A 20,428-nucleotide genomic window follows, 5' to 3' on the forward strand; every position below is an offset into this window, starting at 1 on the left:
AATTTGTGGTAGAAATTAAAATCCATGGAGCAGAAATAAAAAAAAACTTGGTGGTTTGCTGATAATTCTGTCAGAGACAGCAAAGGACCTGGAAGAACAGGTGAACGGAATGGACATTGTCTTGAAATGAGGATATATGATGAATACCAACAAAAGCAAAATGAGGATAATGGAATATAGTCGAATTAAGTCGGGTGATGTTGAGGGAATTAGATTAGGAAATGAGACACTTAAGTAGTAAAGGAGTTTTGCTATTTGGGGAGAAAAATAACAGATGATGGTTGAAGTAGAGAGGATATAAAATGTAGACTGGCAATGGCAAGGAAAGCGTTTCTGAAGAAGAGAAATTTGTTAACATAGAGTATGGATTTAAGTTTCAGGAAGTCGTTTCTCAAAGTGTTTGTATGGAGTGTAGCCATGTATGGAAGTGAAACATGGACGATAAATAGTTTGGACAAGAAAGGAATAGAAGCTTTTGAAATGTGGTGCTACAGAAGAATGCTGAAGATTAGATGGGTAGATCACATAACTAATGAGGAGGTATTGAATAGAATTGTGGGGAATATGAGTTTGTTGCACAACTTGACAAGAAGAAGGGACCGGTTGGTAGTACACGTTCTGAGGCATCAAGGGATCACCAATTTGGTATTGGAGGGCAGCGTGGAGGGTAAAAGTCGTAGAGGGAGACCAAAAGATGAATACACTAAGCAGATTCAGAAGGATGTAGGTTGCAGTAAGTACTGGGAGATGAAGAAGCTTGCACAGGATAGAGTAGCATGGAGAATTGCATCAAACCAGTCTCAGGACAGAAGTTATCAACAACAACAACATACATATATGTGTTCATGATGGTAATTTCCAGTCACAGATTCTATTCTTACTGGTGCACAATTTGAAGCACAAGATTCAAATGATTCATGAATAAAACATAGCAATGAAGTTGTACTATGAACTTCGCATTAGAAACGTCGCAAAGGACTGATGAGTCACCAGACTGCCATTAATATATGTTTTTTTCAGGTGAAATGATATTTTATGTCAGCAGAGTTGTAAACAGACAACTGTAAATAATCTATGTGTAATCCACATGTCACATGTGACTAGACAGGGACACCCAGATAGTCAGTGTGTGAGCTGACTTAATGCATAACATGGTGACTAGGCTATTCTTCTTCTTAGAACCAGCAGTGATTAAAATTTCGTACCTGTATATAGTGGAACACTAAGCCTTTCCATGTCCACCACAGGAAGACATATTCCAGGAGGATGGATCTCCATAACATTTCAGCTTCATTGTCAGGGAATGAATAAAAAGAGAAATACCCAGGAGGTGAATTGGCGCAGTTGGGCCAACTACTTTGCCTGCTAGGTCTCTAGGCTGAACCCCATTAGATTTTTCTTTTGGAGATATGTGAAGGTGAAGAGCAATAGTCCTCAGTACGTGAAAAACCACATAAGGAATTACCTCCTCCAAATCCATCAGTCAATCAATCAATCACATAAGAGATGCTGTGGGAACTGTTACACTAAACATGCTCCAGGCTACAGGGAATGAACTGGAATATTGTCTGAATATTGGTTGTGCCACGAGAGGGTCCCATACTGAAATCTATTCGAATGTGACATTCAGGGTGGGGGGAGTGGGGGTGGGGGGAACTTTGGCAGTGTCCATTTGCAACACGCAACACTGTAAGCCGTAAATGTATATAATAATTAGTTCACAAGGTGTAGTGGTACCCCCGCCCCCCCTCCCCCCAATCCAGACTCCTGTGACATAGATGTAAAGAAATTAGTTCACAAATATGTTACCCAAAGTCACAAGTGGTTTGACATGGACTGCACGCATACAATGTACAAAACCAGCTAGCTGTTACAGAAGGGGAATGTCAGTGACGAAAAATGTAATTCTGTAATTCTGTTTGTAAAGCTAAAATAAATGCTGTATTTCACTGGTAGTTTTCTTTAAGTAAAGTATTATATTTATAAATAGTTTTAATGGAATCTATTTCCCAAAAGTAACATTATATCTGTTTTATGGTAAGAAAGAAGTAGCTCCAACAAAGAGACACGTGACATGAAACCTGTAAGATTTCAGTGAAAATACTGCCCATGTATTTAAGAAACATAAAGGAACTTCATTAGAAAGGAAACTTTCATGTAACTTAGAATCCAGATTTAATTTTCTTTTTGGTTTGACTGGAGTTACATTATTATTTGCTGCAAGAAACTACAGTAATGGTAGGATAAAAAGAAAATGAAATTATATGCAGGCAGATAGTTGTTCTTAAAAGAGCTATAAGAGTGTCACAGAATATCTGACTTTACATTGTATTAATTTCTTTAGTTATTCTTATAATGCTGTTGGTTGTTAAGGATGTGCTGCCTTACTTTACATTGCATCTCTTGGTCAGCAGTCTTTATTACTCTCTAAAAGTTCCAGCATCTCTCAATTATTGCTGTTTCTATTTCACTCTTGGAAGGAGCAGTCCCTCATACTAGAAGTTATTGATTCAACCATCTTTCCTTTAGACTCATGGAACTCAACTTCATTTTTGCAAACAAGTAATTGCTGTTATTCAATTTATAGTAATTTATGTTTTGTCAGTAATGTGATGATTTGGCAATGGACTAGATTTGTAATGGAACTGTTTAATAGCATTAAAGAGCCTTCCTCAAACTACTGCATCTGCACAATTGTTGTCTTAAATCACAGAAATATTTTTGGTAATTCTTAGACAAAACTCTGTATGAAGAAGTGATAAAATACATTGAAAAACATATAAAAAAATAACATTTGGCTGCCATTGCTCTTAGTATGTTTCACACATCCAGGAAGTTGTATGTTGTAGAAAATGCACTGAAAAAATAAATGTTGTAAATAAAAACAAATATGTACAATTAAAGGTATACAGTTTATTAAAAAAATCCCTTGTTCATTTGCTATGTGCTCATTTGTTCCACGAGTAGTCAAAAGTTTTTTTTTTTTCCAAACCAGTTGTTACATCATACAAAAGTAAAAAAGAAATGAAGAAAGAAAATTTAGAAGAAAGCCTGTTACCTTTTTGGTTCTGTTGTAACACGGGTGTTCGTAATTCCAGTAGTATTAGTATGACCAGTTGTTGGGAGTTGTATATAAGACATGTACATAGTGAACATAAAGTGTAAACAGTTTTCGTTGATAAGAGAAAAAATATTAAACTTTGCTCACAGTTTGTTTTTGAAACAAGCTTGTAAAATAATTAAAAGCAGCAAACTTGTTCTATAGTATTTTTAAAGTGATGAAATGCATACAGTTTGGATATACAGGCTGTGTGGTAACACTATTTCTAAATATTTTCATTCCATTTTATGGAAGTAGACAGTGACAATAAAATTTTGTCTCATTGCAGATCAGCGAAGTTCGTCATAAACCACCAGAATTTGATGGAGTCCAACTTATTCATGCTGTCACATGGCTGTTGAACCAGTGTGGCTCATTACAGATCGACTGCAGACGAACATCCATGGATTTGGTCATGCGTCTTGCATCACTTATACCAGGTGTGTGTGTGTGTGTGTGTGTGTGTGTGTGTGTGTGTGTGTGTGTGTGTGTGTTTTTTGGTCAAACAGCTGATATTGTCTCAAATGTACATTTTGTGACAAAAGTCAGAGTGACTCAGGGAATTACTTTTAAGTTCAGAGCGAGACAGTGTTTAGATAATTCTTCAAAATTCAGAGACTTTTCTCCAAATCAGCATCAGCATTCTGGCTGTACCACTTCTGTAATGTTGTTGTTGTCGGTGGTGGTGGTGGTGGTGGTCGTGGTGGTGGAGACGGGGTGTCTGTTTGTGCATAACTAAGTGAAGTAAGTGCCTGGAAGGACAGTGCTGCATTATGGAACTGGATGATATGCAGAATTCTTGTGGTCTCTTTAAAGTGTAGTATTCTTTTTTGGTCCTTTTCTAGGGGAATATAAAATGTTATACAGAAAGCTGAATGTAATTTTCAACTATTCATTTTCTATAAATATTTGAATAGTTCCATGTTATTCTCTCTGAAATCAAACTCGGCACAGACTCATTACCACATTCACATAACAGCCTTCATTCATGCTTTCATATTTCAACAGTCTGCCAGCATCCTTATGTAGCTTCATTGGTCCAGCTAATTTCGTCACACACATCATTGTTTTACCTTCATCATTCTATATTATTTAGATAACAGAAAGACAGAAAAATAATTTTCAAGTTGTTTGATCTTCTTCGCAAGGTGGACTAGTTTACATTGGTACAAAAGTACTCAATCTGAATGCTCAGTCTGACCATACGTCTTATCAAATCACCTTTTCAATGCATTATTCATTTCCATTTGCAACAGTTTGTCTACATTCCCTTTCAAATTTATGACCCGATAACCATTAGATTTGGTGCATAGTTGAAATATTCGAAACATAAATGATCTCTAATGCAGTTTCCTGTTGATTCATGGTTATTTAGTTTGTTAATTATGAATCTTTTCAGTGAAACTGTTATTGAAATTGGGTAGCTTCATCAATCATTGGTCTTTGTTGTGACAAACATTATAAACATGTATTTTATTCAGGTTGAAACAACAAAAACATGATATACTGACACCAGAAGCAGGCACTAATGGTCACATACCAAATGAAATTCTGCGTATAAAATCCCTTGCAATTCCACCAGGTAGAAAGTTGAAACTGAGTCAGCACATATAACCTAATCAGTTGGTTTATTTTGCAATTTTCACTTCCTGTTGGCTTATCTATCTACCTTCTGGGCCGTTGAAAAAAGTATTTATTTAGTACAAGTAAACAGTAAGCGTCCTGTGTAAAGTAGATAATTACACATCTTGTAGCGGACCCTTCAATGATCTTCGAATTGTTACATCCATCTCCCAGTAGCCTACATTTTTTTATTTATGGTTATTGTTAATCATAAAAGAAATCCATTTTTGTTGGACTCTGATTTGGATACCCACAGAAAGACAGAAAAATAATTTTCGAGTTGCTTAATCTTCTTCGCAAGGTGGACTAGTTTACATTGGTGCAAAAGTGTTCAGTAAGCACTCATCTAAAGTAAAGCATGAAATTCGCAGTCTGTAAATATTACAAAGAAAATGAAAAAGTTCCATATAACCTACTTACTAGCATTTACAAATTACCTGAATATCTAATTTAATGATTGATGATAATATTGTCAAAAGGATAAGATTGCTGTTCACTATATAGAGCAGACATTGAGCTGCAGATGGACACAACAAACAGACTGCTACGTATTTAAGCTTGTGGTCAAAAGGCCTTATGAAGTAGAAAACACACTCACATTCAAACAAGCACAAATCACACATGCATGACCATCATCCTTGACTGCAGTGAGAGGATTGCAGACTGCCATGGCACCTGATGGGAGAAGCAATATGGCTGGGATGGTGAGGGTAAGCTGCAGCTTGGAGTGGGAGTGGAAAGGAATAACAGGTGGGGGTGAGAGCAGGTGTAGTTCTGCTTGTGAGAGCATGCAGGGATGTAATGGGGATAGGGTAGGGCTGCTAGGTGCAGTTGGGAGGTTTTGGGGTGGAGTGAAACTTGAGAGAAGTAGAGGAGAGGAAAAAAATCTACAGGGTACTTGGGGTACTTGGTGGAGTAGAAGACTGTGTAGTGCTAGGGAAGGGGATACGTAGGTAGGAGGAGGGAAAGGAATTAGTAGGCAAGGGACAGGGACTAGCGAAGTTTGAGGCCAAATGTGTTATGGGAATGTAGGATATATAGCAAGGAGAGTTCCCATCTGCACAGTTCAGAAAAGCGGGTGCTGCTAGCAAGGATCCAGAGACTGTGAAGCAGTGAGTGAAGTGAAGTGCATTGTGTTGGGCAGCATGTTCAGCAACTGGAAGGTTCAGATGTCTCTTGGTTACGGTTTGTTGATGACGATTCGTGCAGACATATATTTTGTTAGCTGTCATGACCATGTAGAAAGCAGCAAAATGGTAGCAGCTTAATCTGTGGTTCACATTGCTGCTTTCACAGGTAGCCCTGTATTTGAGGGGGAAGGAGATGTCTGTAACGTGACTGGAGTCGTTGTTTGTGGGAGGATGTACGAGGCAGGTCTTGCATCTAGGCCCATTGTGGGGATATGAGCCATGAGGCAAGGAGTTGGGAGCAGGGGTGAACTAGATATGGCCAGAGATATTTCATAGAGTCAGTGGGTGGTGGAACACCACTGCAGGAAGGGTGGGAAGGCTAGAGGGTAGGGTGTTACTCGTTTCAAGGTGTGAAAAGAGGCAATCAAAACCTTGGCAGAGAATGTGGTTCAGTTGCTCCAGTCCTTGGTGATACTGGGTCATGAGAGGAGTCCCTGTTTGTGGCTAGATGGTGGGTATGTGAGAGGTAGGAGGTGGTAGGTGACTGGAGAGACAGGGCCTGGGAGATCTGTTCCTGTACATGGTTGGGAGGGTAATTTCAGTCTTTGAAGGCTTCAGTGAAACCCTTGACATATTTGCAGAAAGACTGCTCGTCACTGCAGATATGGCTACCACAGGTAGCTAGCTGTATTGAAAGAACATCATGGAATGGAATGGAGTTGCAACTGTCTTTATGGACGTATTGCTGATGGTTGGTAAGTTTGATATGGATGGAGGTACTGATGTAGCCATTGTTGAGGTGGAGTTCGACATCAAGGAAAGTGACTTCTTGGGTTAAGGAGGACCAAGTGAAACAAATAAGATAGAAGGTGTTGATGCTCTCAAGGAAAGTGGATATGTTGTCTTCACATTTCGTTCAGATAACGAAGATGTCATCTGAATCTGGTGAGGGGTTTGTAATTGGGGATGGTTAGGAAGGATTCCTCTAAATGGCCCATGGTTAAGCTGGCATAAGATAGAGCCATGCAAGTGCCCATTTCTATTCCATTGATTTATTTGTAGATAGACGTTAGGAAATGTAATGTTAAACAGCAGCAAGGCCATGGGCATTGGGAATGTTAGTGTAGAAGGAGGTGGCATCGACAGCAACTACAGGGCTCTGGTTGGTAAAGGAACAGGAACTGTGGAGAGTAACCTACCCTCCTATATAAAAGACACCAAATATTTCTTTTGCCAACTCTTCTCAGTTGATGTTCGTTTACCAAACAGCACCTTCCTCATCACTCTTGATGTCACTTCCTTCTACAGTAATAACGCAATGCCCACGGCCCTGCGATTATTTATAGTGTTTTCCAACACTAGGTGACTGAAAACCTACAGCTTCCTTCCTGGTCACTATGATCAACTATACTCTCACCCGCTATTACTTTTCCTTGGAGTGCATCATCTAGAAACAAATTCACGGTACTGCAATAGGCACTCACAATGCCCCATCCCTGCCAACCTATTCTTGGGCCATCTTGAGTAATCCTTTCTATGCACCCACAACCCCAAACCCACCACCTGGTTCAGATTCATTAAAAACATCTTCATGATGTGGCCCAAGGGTGAGGACAACCTATCCTCATTCCTCAACACCTTCTCTCTGTCTCTTCACTTGGTCCTCCTCATCCTAAGAAGCCACTTTCCTCGATGTTGACCTCCACAACTTGAATTACTCTGTTAAAGTCAAACCCACCAATCACCAACAATACCTCTACTTTGACAGCTGCCACCCATTCCATGCAAAAGAGCCCTTTCCATACAGCACATCTACTCATGGCCAGCACATCTGCAGTGATGAACGGTCCCTCTCTAAATATATCAATTTACCTAGTACTTCAAGTCTCTTACTTCGTAATCCACTTTCCTCAGCATCACCTTATGTAATTTGACTGCATTCCATTGTCCTCGTTTTGCTTTTGTTGGTATTCATCTTATATCCTCCTTTCAAGACAATGTCCATTCCGTTCACCTGTTCTTCCAGGTCCTTTGCTGTCTCTGACAGAATTGCAATGTCAGCAGCAAATCACCAAGTTTTTATTTCTTCTCCATGGATTTTAATTTCTACTCCAAATTGGCTACTGCTTGCTCAATATCCATATTGTATAACATCGGGGATAGGCTACAATCCTGTCTCACTCCCTTCCCAACCACTGCTTCCCTTTCATGCCCCTCGACTCTTATAACTGCCATCTTGTTGCTGTACAAATTGTAAATAGCCTTTCGCTCCCTGTACTTTACCCCTGCCACCTTCAGAATTTGAAAGAGAGTATGCCAGTCACATTGTCAAAAGCCTTCTCTAAGTCTACAAATGCTATAAACATAGGTTTGTCTTTCCTTAAACTATCTTCTAAGGTAAGTCGTAGGGTCAGTATTCCTCACGCGTTCCAATATTTCTGTGGAATCCAAACCAATATTTCTGTGGAATCCAAACTGATCCTCACTGAGGTCGGCTTCTACTAGTTTCTCCATTCGTCTGTAGAGAATTCGTGTTAGTATTTTGCAGCCATGACTTATTAAACTGATGGTTTGGTAATTTTAACACCTGTCAACACCTGCTTGCTTTGGGATTGTATATCCTACATTCTCCTAATCCCCCTGGCTCAACCTCTGTTAGTCCCTCTTCTTCACTCGTCTATCCCCTTCCCTACTCTCACTCCAGCACTATTTGGTGAATGCACCCACTTGTCTTTTTCCAGTCCTCTACTTCTCTTCTTTTGGACTTCTCCTCCTCCCCCCTCCCCCTCCCGACTGTACTTACGAGCCCTACACTGTCCCACCACATCCCTGCACACTCCCACAAGCAGCACTGCAGTGTCCCCCACCCTTAACCTGCTAGCCTTCCCCTTCCCAGCCCCAGCCGCCTCCTTACTCCTATGACCCATACCAGATTGCTTCTCCCATTAGGCACCGTGCAGTGCGCAGACTGGGTACAGTGGCTGGAGACTGTGGTCATATGCATGAGAGTTTTGCATGTGTGAATGTATTTGTGTTTTCTACTTTAAAAGAAGAGCTTGCGGCTGAAATCTCAAAGATGCCTGTGCCTGTCTGCAACTCATCATCTCCTGTGTATTGGGAATAGCAATCTGTCCTTTCCACAATATTGTCATTATTCCATCTTGGACTTTCCTTTGTGTCCCTGCAGGTCCGGGGGTTAGAATAGACTCGAGGTTTTCCTGCCTGTCATACGAGGTGACTAAAAGGAGTTTCACACTTTTCAGCCTTTATGTGATGGTCCCCTGTAGGGTTTTACCTCCATACTTTAAAATTTTCCTGAAGAGCGAACCAATTGGGGAAGGATGCCTTATAAGGTGCATCGTGTCCATCCTACATTGAGATCTTCAGCCCACTTTCTCGTCATTGCATAGCAGTCCTGCCCATTCTCCATCTCTTGGGTGAAGACACCTTCTTGGGTGCGTTTTCCACCATGCAGTACGCAGTGTCGATTTCTGCGTCAACAATGACCATGGACTTCTTTGCACCTGAAATCCAGCACAGTAGCCAGTCCATTGTGGTGGGACCACCATGTACCCTGTGGGTTATAGTCCCCTGACCACACAGGGATCGCTCTGCTGATGCCTGTGCTGTCAACTCCCCATGTATGCCAAGGGGTAGAGGGCCATCCCTTTGGAGCATTGAGTCTCCCAGCAATAGCTATCCTGCCAGGTGGCCTTTGCTGCGGCTGCGTGGCGCCCATGGGGAGGGCCCCTGGTTGAAGTGGGTGAGATCAGGGTGGATGACACGCAATGAAGCATAGTCCATCATCTCTTGCTGGTGGTGAAACACTAACAGTCTCTAAGTGATTACAAGCTCAATTCAACACACAGAAGTACAACCCCAAATCGTTCCCCTCTCTGGCCACACTGGGAGGAACGTTAGGCTAAGGATGGCAGTGGATCTTATTCGCCCCAGTACCTTGTATGTTCGAGAGCTGATGGGGAATCTTTCATGATGATGAAGCCTCAGTTTTTTGTTGAGCATTTAGAGGACAAGTTCGGGGAGGTGGGGGGCTTGTCCAAAATGAGATCTGGGTCAGTCTTGATCAAAACAGCATCCTCTGCCCAGTAATGGGAGTTGTTCGCTTGTGACAAGCTGGGGGATGTTTCTGTAACCGTCATGCCCCGTAAGAGCTTAAATATGGTCTAGGGTGTCATATTTCACAGAGAACTTCTTTTGCAGTCCAACGATGAGCTGTGTGCCAATTTAGAGTGGTGCGGTGTACATTTCGTCCGGCATGTACACTGAGGTCCAAAGGACAATCAGGTTGCCACCGGTGCCTTCATCTTGGCCTTTGAGGGTGATACATTGCCCGAGAAGGTCAAGGTGATGGTCTGCTGATGTGATGTAAAGCCCTATATCCCTCCCCCGATGCGGTGCTTTAATTGCTGGAAGTTCGGCCATGTGTCTTCCCGCTGCACTTCCAGCGTCACATGCTGAGATTGTGGCTGCCTATCACATCCCATTACTCCCATGTGCCCCACCTCCTATCTGTGTCAACTGCGAAGAGCACCGTTCACCTTGCTCACCTGACTGCAGGATTCTCCAGAAAGAAAGGAAAATCATCGAGTATAAGACCCTGGACAGACTGACCTACACTGAGGCTAAGAGAAAATTTGAACGCCTGCATCCTGAGCGTATGACATCATTTTATACTGCTGCTACAACAGTTCTGGCACCATCAGCTCCGCCAACCCAAGTCACCTCTCAGAGCCGGAAGACTACACCTGCCCTCTTTATGGTGGTGGGGCATTTCCCCTCACTGTTGCTCTTGCACCAACTACTTCAGGAGCAATACCCCCTCCCCCCTCCCCCAACCATTGGGGACGCCTGTCTCCATTTCTAAGCCAGAGAAGCTTCACGCTCATTCTCAGTCCCAGAGACTGAGCCAGTGAAGTCCTTCCAGCCAGGGAAACACAAGGAGCAGCGAGAGAAATCCAAACAGAAAGCCCCCAAGACCAAGGAAATTGGAGTGGCACCCACACCACCACTACCTACAAGCTCTGCGGCTGAGGATGGGGTGGAGATTTCGGTGTCCGCTGAGGACCTACATCTCACCAGACACAATGGATACAGACTGCTCAGGCAATAAATCAGTGGCAGCTGGTGAATCTGAGGCGTAAACTGCCTCATTGAATGTTCCATGCCTTCACAGTCTCACGATGTCATCCTCCAGTGGAATTGTGGCAGTTTTTTTCCACCGCCTGGCTGAGCTACGGCAACTGTTAAGCTTTAAATCTGCTATTTGCACTGCCCTCTGGGACACATGGTTCCCAGCAATGCGGACCCCTGCCCTCCGCGGCTATAAGGGATATTACAGGAACTGTAGCAACTATAATTGAGTGTATGGTGGAGTTTGTATTTATGTCCTAAACTCAGTCTGTAGTGAACATGGGCCCCTTCAAGCCCCTCTTGAAGATGTGGCTGTCAGAGTAAGGGTGACGTAGGAAATAACTGTCTACAATGTATATCTTCCTCCAAATGGTGCAGTGCCCCTGAATGTATTAGCTGCATTGATTGATCAGCTCCCTAAACCTTTCCTACTTCAGAGAGATTTTTATGCCCATAACCCCCTTGTGGGGTGGTACCATGCTTACTGGCCGAGGCAGAGGTGTTGAAACTTTACTGTCAGAATTCGACCTCTGCCTCTTAAATACTGGGGCCGCCACACATTTCAGTGTGGCTTGAGGTAGTTACTCAGCCATTGATTTATCAACTTGCAGCCCAGGACTTCTCCCATCTACCCACTGGAGAGCACATGACGACCTGTCACTGCCCCATCATCAGCCACACAGACACCTCCCAGGCGGGCTTTGAACATGGTGGACTGGGGAACTTTCACCTGTGCTGTCACCACTGAATCTCCCCCACATGGTAACAACGATGTGATGGTTGAGCAGGTGACTAACACAATTGTTTCTGTGACAGTAAACGTGACCCCTCGCTCTTTAGGGTGCCTGAGGCGTAAGACAGTCCCTTGGTGGTTGGCGGAAGTCGCTGAAGCAATTAAGGAGCATCAGCAAGCTCTACAGCGGCATAATCGGCACCCTTCCCTGGAGCACCTCATAGCCTTTAAACGGATACGTGCCCATGTTCGCTACCTTATCAGACAATGGAAGGAGGAGTGTTGGGAGAGACACATCTCCACCATTGGGTGCCACACATCACCTTCCCAAGTCTGGGCAAAGATCAAACGTCTTTTTGGGTACCAGGCCCCAACAGCTGTCCCCAGTGTTACCATAAATGGCGAGTTATGTACCGATGCAAATGCGATTGCCGAGCACTTTGCTCAAGCCTCTGCGCTGGACAATCCCCCCCCCCCCCCCCCCTTTCGCACACTCAAACGGCGGATGGAAGGGAACATTTTCTCATTCACTACACACTGCAGTGGTTCCTTCCTATAACGCCCCATTTACAAACTGGGAGCTCCACAGTGCCCTTGCACGCTGCCCCAACACAGCTCCTGGGCCTGATTGCATCAACAGCCAGATGATTAAACATCTCTCATTTGACTACAAGCGACATCTTTTCGTCATCTACAACTGGATCAGGTGCGATGGCATCTTTCCATCACAGTGGCGGGAGAGCACCGTCATTCCTGTGCTCAAACCCGGTAAAAACCTGCTTGATGTGGATAGCTATCGGCCCAGCCCATCAGCCTCACCAATGTCCTTTGTAAGCTGCTGGAACGTATGGTATGTTGGCAGTTGGGTTGGGTCCTGGAGTTGTATGGCTTGCTGGCTCCATGTCAGGGCGGCTTTTGCCAGGGTCGCTCTACCACTGATAATCTTGTGTGCATCAAGTCTGCCATCCGAACAGCCTTTTCCAGATGCCGTCTTTTTAGACTTTATGTAAAGTGTACGACACGAATGGCGACATCATACCCTTGCCACATTGTATGAGTTGGGGTCTCCGGGGACTTCCTCGATTTTTATCTAAAACTTCCTGTTGCTCTGTACTTTCCTTTTCCAATTTGGTGACTCCCGTAGTTCCATCCATATCCAGGAGAATGGAGTCCCTCAGGGCTCTGTATTGAGTGTCTCTATGTTTAGTGGTCATTAACGGCCAAGCAGCAGCTGTCGGGCCCTCCGTCTCACCTTCTCTGTATGCAGATGACTTCTGCATTTCGTACTGCTGATCCAGTACTGTTGTTGCTGAGTGGCGCCTCCAGGGAGCCATCCACAAGGCACAGTCATGGGCTCTAGCCCACGGCTTCCAGCTTTCAGCTGCAAAGTCATGTGTCGTGCACTTCTGTCAGCATCATACTATTCATCCGGAACCCACACTTTACCTTAATGACGATCCACTCACTGTAGTGGCTAGGACTGGTTTTCGACACTTGATTGACTTGGCTCCCTCATCTTCATCAAATTAAGTAGAAGTGCTGGCAGCACCTAAATGCCCTCCGTTGCCTAAGTAACACCAAATGCTGCTGCAGCTCTACAGAGTCGTTGTCCGATTCCGAATTGATTATGGGTGTGTGTTTTATGGTTCGGCAGCGCCTTCAGCATTGCATTTACTTGACCCTGTGCAACACTGTGAGGTTGGATTAGTGACAGGAGCTGTTAGGATAAGTCTGGTGACCAGTGTACTGGCGGAGGAGCGCACATTCATAGTTCCCCTGAGTGTCCGAATTCCTTTTCCCGCCCATGGCAGTCCATCTCCCACATTGGCAGCCCAGATCGGGGCTAATGATTTTGGTTCGTATGTGGTCTCTTCTCTCCGAACTGGAGTCCTTCCCTTTACCACCTCTACTTGCCATCTGTTCACTTTCACCTCCATGGTGTACGCCTCGGCCACAGCGTCGTCTGGACCTTCTGCATGGCCCTAAGGACTCCGTTAACCCCGTCACTCTCCGCTGTCACTTCCTCTCGATTCTTGACATGTTCCGGGGCTCTGAAGTGGTTTACTCTGACAGCTCAATGGCTGATGGTCACGTAGGCTTCAAATATGTTCATGGAGGACATATTAAGCAGCACTCCTTGCCAGTTGGCTGCTGTGTTTTCACTGCAGAGCTGGCGGCCATATCTCGTGCTCTTAAGTACATCAGCTCATGGCCTGACTAGTCATTTCTCCTGTGTACTGACTCATTGAGCAGCCTACAAGCTATCGACCAGTGCTACCCTTGCCACCCTATGGTAGCATACATTCAGGAGTCCATCTATGCCCTGGAACAGTCCCACCATTCTGTGGTGTTTGTGTGGACCCCAGGACACGTCGAAATCCCCAGCAATGAACTTCCTGACAGGCTGGCCAAACAGGCGACACGGAAACCGCCTCTGGAGATAGGCATCTTCGAAGCTGACCAGCATTCTGTCTTACACTGCAGTGTTTTCTGGCTTTGGGAGACGGAATGGCATAACAGCACGCACTACTACTGCATGTCATTAAGGAGACTATGAATGTGTGGAAGTCTTCCATGCAGGCCTCTCGCAGGGAATCAGTTGCCCTCTGCCAGCTCCGCATTGACCATACGTGGATAATGCATGGTTACCTACTCCATCACGAGGACCCACCTCAGTGTCACTGTGGCTCCCAAATGACAGTTGTTCACCTCTTACTGGAGTGTCCACTTTTAGCCACTCTGCGGCAGGCTTTTAACTTTCCCAACACCCTGCCTTCGGTGTTGGGCAACAATGCTTCCACAGCAGCTTTAGTTTTACATTTTATCTGTGAGAGTGGATTTTATACTTCTATGTAGTTTTTAGCACATGATCTTTGTCCCTCTGTGTCCTCCACCCTAGTGCTTTTAGGGTGGAGGCCACTGTAATCTGCTTTCATGTTTCACACTCTTCCATTTTTAGCGTGTCTCTGTTGTTTTCTTGTCCTCTTTTGTTCCTTTTAGTATTCATTGCCTTCCCTTCGTTCTTGTGGCTTTTCCTTTCTTTCCATTTTGTGTTATATGTTTCGTCCATTTTATTCTCACACTTGTGAAATTGTTTTATTAGTAACAAGGCACCGATGACCTCGTAGTTTCGTCCCTTCTCCCACCTTTAAACCAACCAACCAACCTACCATCCACTTTCCTTCATTTGGCTTACAGATTCAAAACTTCAGTTAGCTACATGGCAAATAGCAGTTGTCATTGTAGAGATGCATTTGAAGCACCAATGTTTGCAAGTGTCATGCAGAACATACACACATCAAAAAAAGTTTTGCATCATCGCGGTTCCCAGAACTCCTGGAGAAGGATGTTGACTGTGGATATTCTATCACACACAAAGTCCCTTTGACTGTTCAGAGATGTCACTAAACCCACCCAAAGATATAAACAACCATGCATGAGCAGTGCCTATTAGACTTAGGTGGTCCAACAGCTGATCAGTTTCAGTCATTCCACCAGGGAGGAGTTACACGGCTCATGTTCTCTGTAGGTCAGCCATGCCTACACGGTCAATACCACAGTTCGATCATGTCCGCATTGTTACTTTGTGCCAGGCAGGGTTCTCAACAAGGGAAGTCTCCAGGCATCTTGGAGTGAACCAAAACAATGTTATTCAGACATGGAGAAGATTCAGACAGACAGGAACTGTTGATGACATGCCTCGCTCAGGCCGCCAAAGGACTACTACTGCAATGGATGACCACTGCCTACGGATTATGGCTCGGAGGAACCCTGACAGCAATGTGACTGTGTTGAATAATGCTTTTCATGCAGCCACAGGACGTCGTGTTAAGACTCAAACTGTGCACAATAGGATGCATGATGCACAACTTCACTCCCAACGACTATGGCGAGGTCCATCTTTGCAACCACGACACCATGCAGCACGGTGGAGATGGGTCCAACAAAATGCCAGATGGACCGCTCAGGATTGGCATCATGTTCTCTTCACGGATGAGTGTCGCATATGCCTTCAACCAGACAACTGTCAGAGACGTGTCTGGAAGCAACCTGGCCAGGCTGAACGCCTTAGATGCACTGCCCAGTGAGTGCAGCAAGGTGGAGGGTCCCTGCTGTTTTGAGGTGGCATTATGTGGGGTTGACGTACGCTGCTGGTGGTCATGGAAGGCACCATAACGGCTGTACGATACGTGAATGCCATCCGATAGTGCAACCATATCGGCAACACATTGGTGAGGTGTTGGTCTTCATGGACAACAATTCGTGCCACCATCATGCAAATCTTGTGAATGGCATCATTCAGGATAACGATATCGCCAGCATGTTCTCCAAACATCATCCATATCAAACATGCCTGGAATATATTGAAAAGGACTGTTTATAGACTGTGACCCACCATCCACTCTGCGGGATCTACACTGAATAGCCGTTGAGGAGTGGGACGATCTGGACCAACAGTGCCTTGATGAACTTGTGGGTAGTATGCCACCATAAGTACAGGTATGCATAAGATGAAAAGGCCATGCTGCTGGGTATTAGAGGTACCAGTGTGTACAGCAATCTGGACCACCACCTGTGAAGGTCTCGCTGTATGGTGGTACAACACTGCAATGTGTGATTTTCATGAGCAATAAAAAGGGCTGAAATGATGTTTATGTTGATCTGTTTCATTTTTCTGTACAGCTTCCATTACTCTCAGAACCGAGGTGATGCAAAACTTATTTGATTTGTGTATTTTATGCTGAATCGGTGGTTCAGAATGACAGTTGTGTACTCATCAAATTTCAGCAGCCATATCTGGATTGTAAAATCGTTTCATCCAGGTGTTTCTAAGGAAGTGATTTTAAGTGTATGACCAGGGTGTATATGATCCGGGACAACCAGTAGATCTGGGAAAAACCGGGGAATTTTTTCATCCAGGAGAAAATGAGAAAAACTCAGAAATTTTTCATTGTTTTAGTTTTCTGTTAAATTTTTGTAATTGTGACTGGTAAGAAAAGATTCTCTAACAAAGGATATTACTGTATGCCACTACTGCAGAATAATACTTCAACAGTAAAACATAAACAAAATAAAAAAGAAAACAACTTAAAATGTAAAGGAAATGCACCATATACAACAATGTCACACAGTCCTCATGCAGGCATCTGCCTACAGCAAAATCTGTCAAAGTCTTTAGGAAGACTATGCAATGCTTCATAACAGCAAATTGCCTTCAATGAGTGTGAAGTCATAACTGTTTGCATTAGATTCGTTGTAGCAGCTATGAGCGGGCTCGTGTGTGTGCAGTTGAGTCACGTTTGAGTAGTACCTTCTACCGCCTCTGGCTACAGAAATGTGGCAATTATCTGAGTAAGCACTAACAGCAAGCAACCAGATCGTACCAGGAAAAGGGGGTGCCAAATTGTTGAGGGGGGAAAAGAAAAAAAAACTTGATTCACACAGAGCCTAGCATCCAGCGCACGTTGGTCTATCGATTATTTATATGATTTTGAAACGCATCCCTGTTGGTTTTTGAACACTTTTGAACACATTTTAAGTTTATTTCTGAATGAATCATAAGTTGATTTTTGAATATGTGCATAGTGTACATGATGCTTCTGTCAGTGGAACCCTCATCACATCTAGAAATAAATTTTCTGCAGACAAAAGGGGATGGAGCTATACGAGCTGAGCAGAGTAAACCCGAACAGTTGAATACCAATTGCTATCTGATTATGTGGTTGATTTGGTTTGTGAATGATCAGCGTTGTTATAGTTATTAGCAAAATCTATAGATTCAGACTATCAGAATGGAAATAAATGACTAACAGATGAGAAAGATTACCAGTATGTATTATCTTCTCGGTGTATCCAAGAAAATGAAATTTTGACAGAAAATTTTTGGTCATATTGCTACACTGGTGAGGACCAGTTGTACAATCCCCGGCTAGCAGCCGATTAAGTTCTGTTCTGGAAGTAAGGCGGAATACGTGTTGTACGAACATGTAACAGTGCCTAACCAGAGAATAATTGCGGGGTAACTAAACTTGTGATTCTGTTAGGGTTAGTGTACTAAATCAGTGAACAAATTTTGACAATGGCAGGAATAGCTACAGAATTGGTGATGATAAGATTGTTTGTTTGAAAGAGGAGGGAGAAGCAATGGGGACATCACACAAATTGTGGAAGAATAAGACGATTCCAAATTTGTATAAAAACTTCGTAATACTACTTTTCGATCTGTAGTGGTTAATAAAACAGAAGAAGAGAAGAAAAGAAAAGGTTGAAAATGTGGGAAGAAATGGTGAATAAAAAGTGGTTTTTAAAATCGTTAATGACCGTGAAAAAGGGAAAGAATGAAATGCAAATTGGACTTCATATTACAGAAAAGCTATCTGACTTCTTGATTCGGAAAAGCTATTGTTGGGCTGGTTCTTGTGGCGTTTCTGAACAAAAGCCAAACCAATTTCTACTACAAAAATTATTTGAAAGAGAACGGAGAATAACAAAATGTGATTAATAGGGGGAAATGGTGTAGATAAGAGTTCATTCATTACCAAGTTAATATGTCTTCTCTCGTGCGTCATCCAGGTCTTTTACTACAACAATCTCCTGCTTCATTTCTGCATGAAAAAGTCATAGCAGCTCCAAAATCTTACAGTAAATTTCATTGTCCAGGAATTACTAATGTCTACAAATTAAAACAATCTTCATATTGAATGCAATGTATTTTACGGCTGCTTCCATCCTCCAAATTTCATACAAGCTTCCACAATACAATATGTCTGCACATCAATAAGTTTTTATGTCTTATCAGACCAAGACTAATGAATAAGTTTTTACGTCTGAATCATACCAAGACTAGCAAATAAGTGAAGTTAAGCTTCCGCTCACAAGAGACAAGAGCGGGTAGAAAACAAAAAGAGTTACAATTTTTGTATCATTATTTTCTTATAAATATTTTCTCTGCCGTTGAGGTCTCATACAGCCGCGACGGTATAATTTATATCTGAGAGAACAAGTGTAGCGCGGCGAAATTCTAAGTCCCGCTACAGATCTCATGCTTGAGAAACAGGTGTGTATGAATGAAATGTGAAACTATTTCGTAACATAAAACTTTTTGCTTGTAGTAGGCCTAATAGGCATTTGATATTGGTACTTCGTGAATTATATTCTGTTGTGTTATAAAAATTACCATTTTTGCCAAAACAGTCTTGTTTATTTGGTGTGTGTTACAAAATAGCTGTAGTATTAGGAAGGACTATTTTGTTTTATCTAGTAGGCAGTGACCATACAGATGTTATCAGATTGAGAAACCATGCCAATCTTGGGTATTATTTGTATTAACAGCTTTTTCAGTATTAGATAGCGACATTTCGATTTTTCATGTAGCAAAACGTTTGACGAACTTTGAGGTAATAGATGCTTTTGCAGAAAGGAAAGCATGCCATGTAAAACTGTAGCAAGATTAGACAGAAAAAAGTGCTAGGAGCTAAGGATTGAAGAAATGTGTACTTGCTTGCTTGTCTCTTGTCTTTATTGGTCTGTCAGGAATACCAAAACTGGCGTCCACACCTTCAAAAATGATACAGGAAATTAAATTAATGGTAGCACAGCAAAAGCAGAAATGCAAATGTCCATTTTCAAATTTTTCTTTACAGTATAAGATTGTGGATTACTGCCCCAATTTAATTAATGATCCATTGCAAAGATGATGGATTTAGATATTAATGTCAGATATGTTCCTAAAGAGCTGAAATCACTAAAACTAAACAGCACCCCATGGGATAATGGAATTTCTGTCAAATTTAGTAGTGTGTTTGTAGCTGAATTAACCATCTTCTTTCAATCACAATGTACCATACATCTCTCAGACAAAATACTTTGTTTAGAAGTTGGAAGACAGCGCACTTTACTTCCATATACAAGAAGAAAAACAGAAGTGTTCCACAAAACCACCATTCAATCTCTTTCATATCTGTTGTATAACTTTAGAACATATTCTTTTGCTGAAACATAATGGCAAGCAACCACATCAATGTTTGTCACTGAAATGTTGACAGTGTGCTTTGGAGTTTTATGTTCTGTTCTGTGATGTTGTTAAAAAAAGCCAGCTTCATTGCCCTTTCTTCCTATCCATGGTTTGCTTCTCTGATGACATCTGTTGTGCTTCTGTGGCTGCATCAGTTTAGTACAAAACCATAAATTCATAGACATATATATCCAATTGTTTCCCAGTCTAATGTTTCCTCTCTCCCAGCAAGGTGAAACTGGCATGACAAAATATTCTTCCGGTCACGGCAGTGTCGATGTAGTGGCTCACAACAGCAAATTGTGAAACCGTCTTTGTAATATGGCAGCACAGTAGGAAGATTAAAGTGCTTGATGAATTAGCATTCTTAATGTGGAACTTCCACAGGCATTCAATGCTGCATCACATTTTCCTTCCTGTAGAGAAACGCTTAGTGTGAATGCATAATTTCCCGGTGGTATATAAAAGGGTTCAATGAAAGGTAATGCCTCCACCTTCGTTAATTGGATTTGGATGGAAATATTTTAAAAAATCAAATGCAGAAATAATCCTTACGATGTGATCTTTAATTACCAATATTCACTTTTCCACATTATCACCAGCCAATTGGATACATTTCTGCCAACGATGAAGAAGTTTTCTGAAGCTGTCACGGAAGAAGTTGACACTCTGTTTCC

General features: G+C 42.7%; 1 protein-coding gene across 1 annotated transcript in view; it reads left to right on the forward strand.

The window, feature by feature from the left end:
* The window catches only part of LOC126341345 (DNA-dependent protein kinase catalytic subunit-like), a 526,946-nt gene that overhangs the window by 172,355 nt on the left and 334,163 nt on the right, over positions 1–20,428 (forward strand). The window contains exon 20 of the mRNA XM_050001770.1: positions 3,390–3,540. Within this exon, the coding sequence (XP_049857727.1) occupies positions 3,390–3,540 (151 nt within the window). The remainder of the gene's footprint in view (positions 1–3,389; positions 3,541–20,428) is intronic.

The sequence above is a fragment of the Schistocerca gregaria genome, chromosome 1 (assembly GCF_023897955.1).
Source record: "Schistocerca gregaria isolate iqSchGreg1 chromosome 1, iqSchGreg1.2, whole genome shotgun sequence".
In the NCBI taxonomy this organism is placed as follows: Eukaryota; Metazoa; Arthropoda; class Insecta; order Orthoptera; family Acrididae; genus Schistocerca; species Schistocerca gregaria.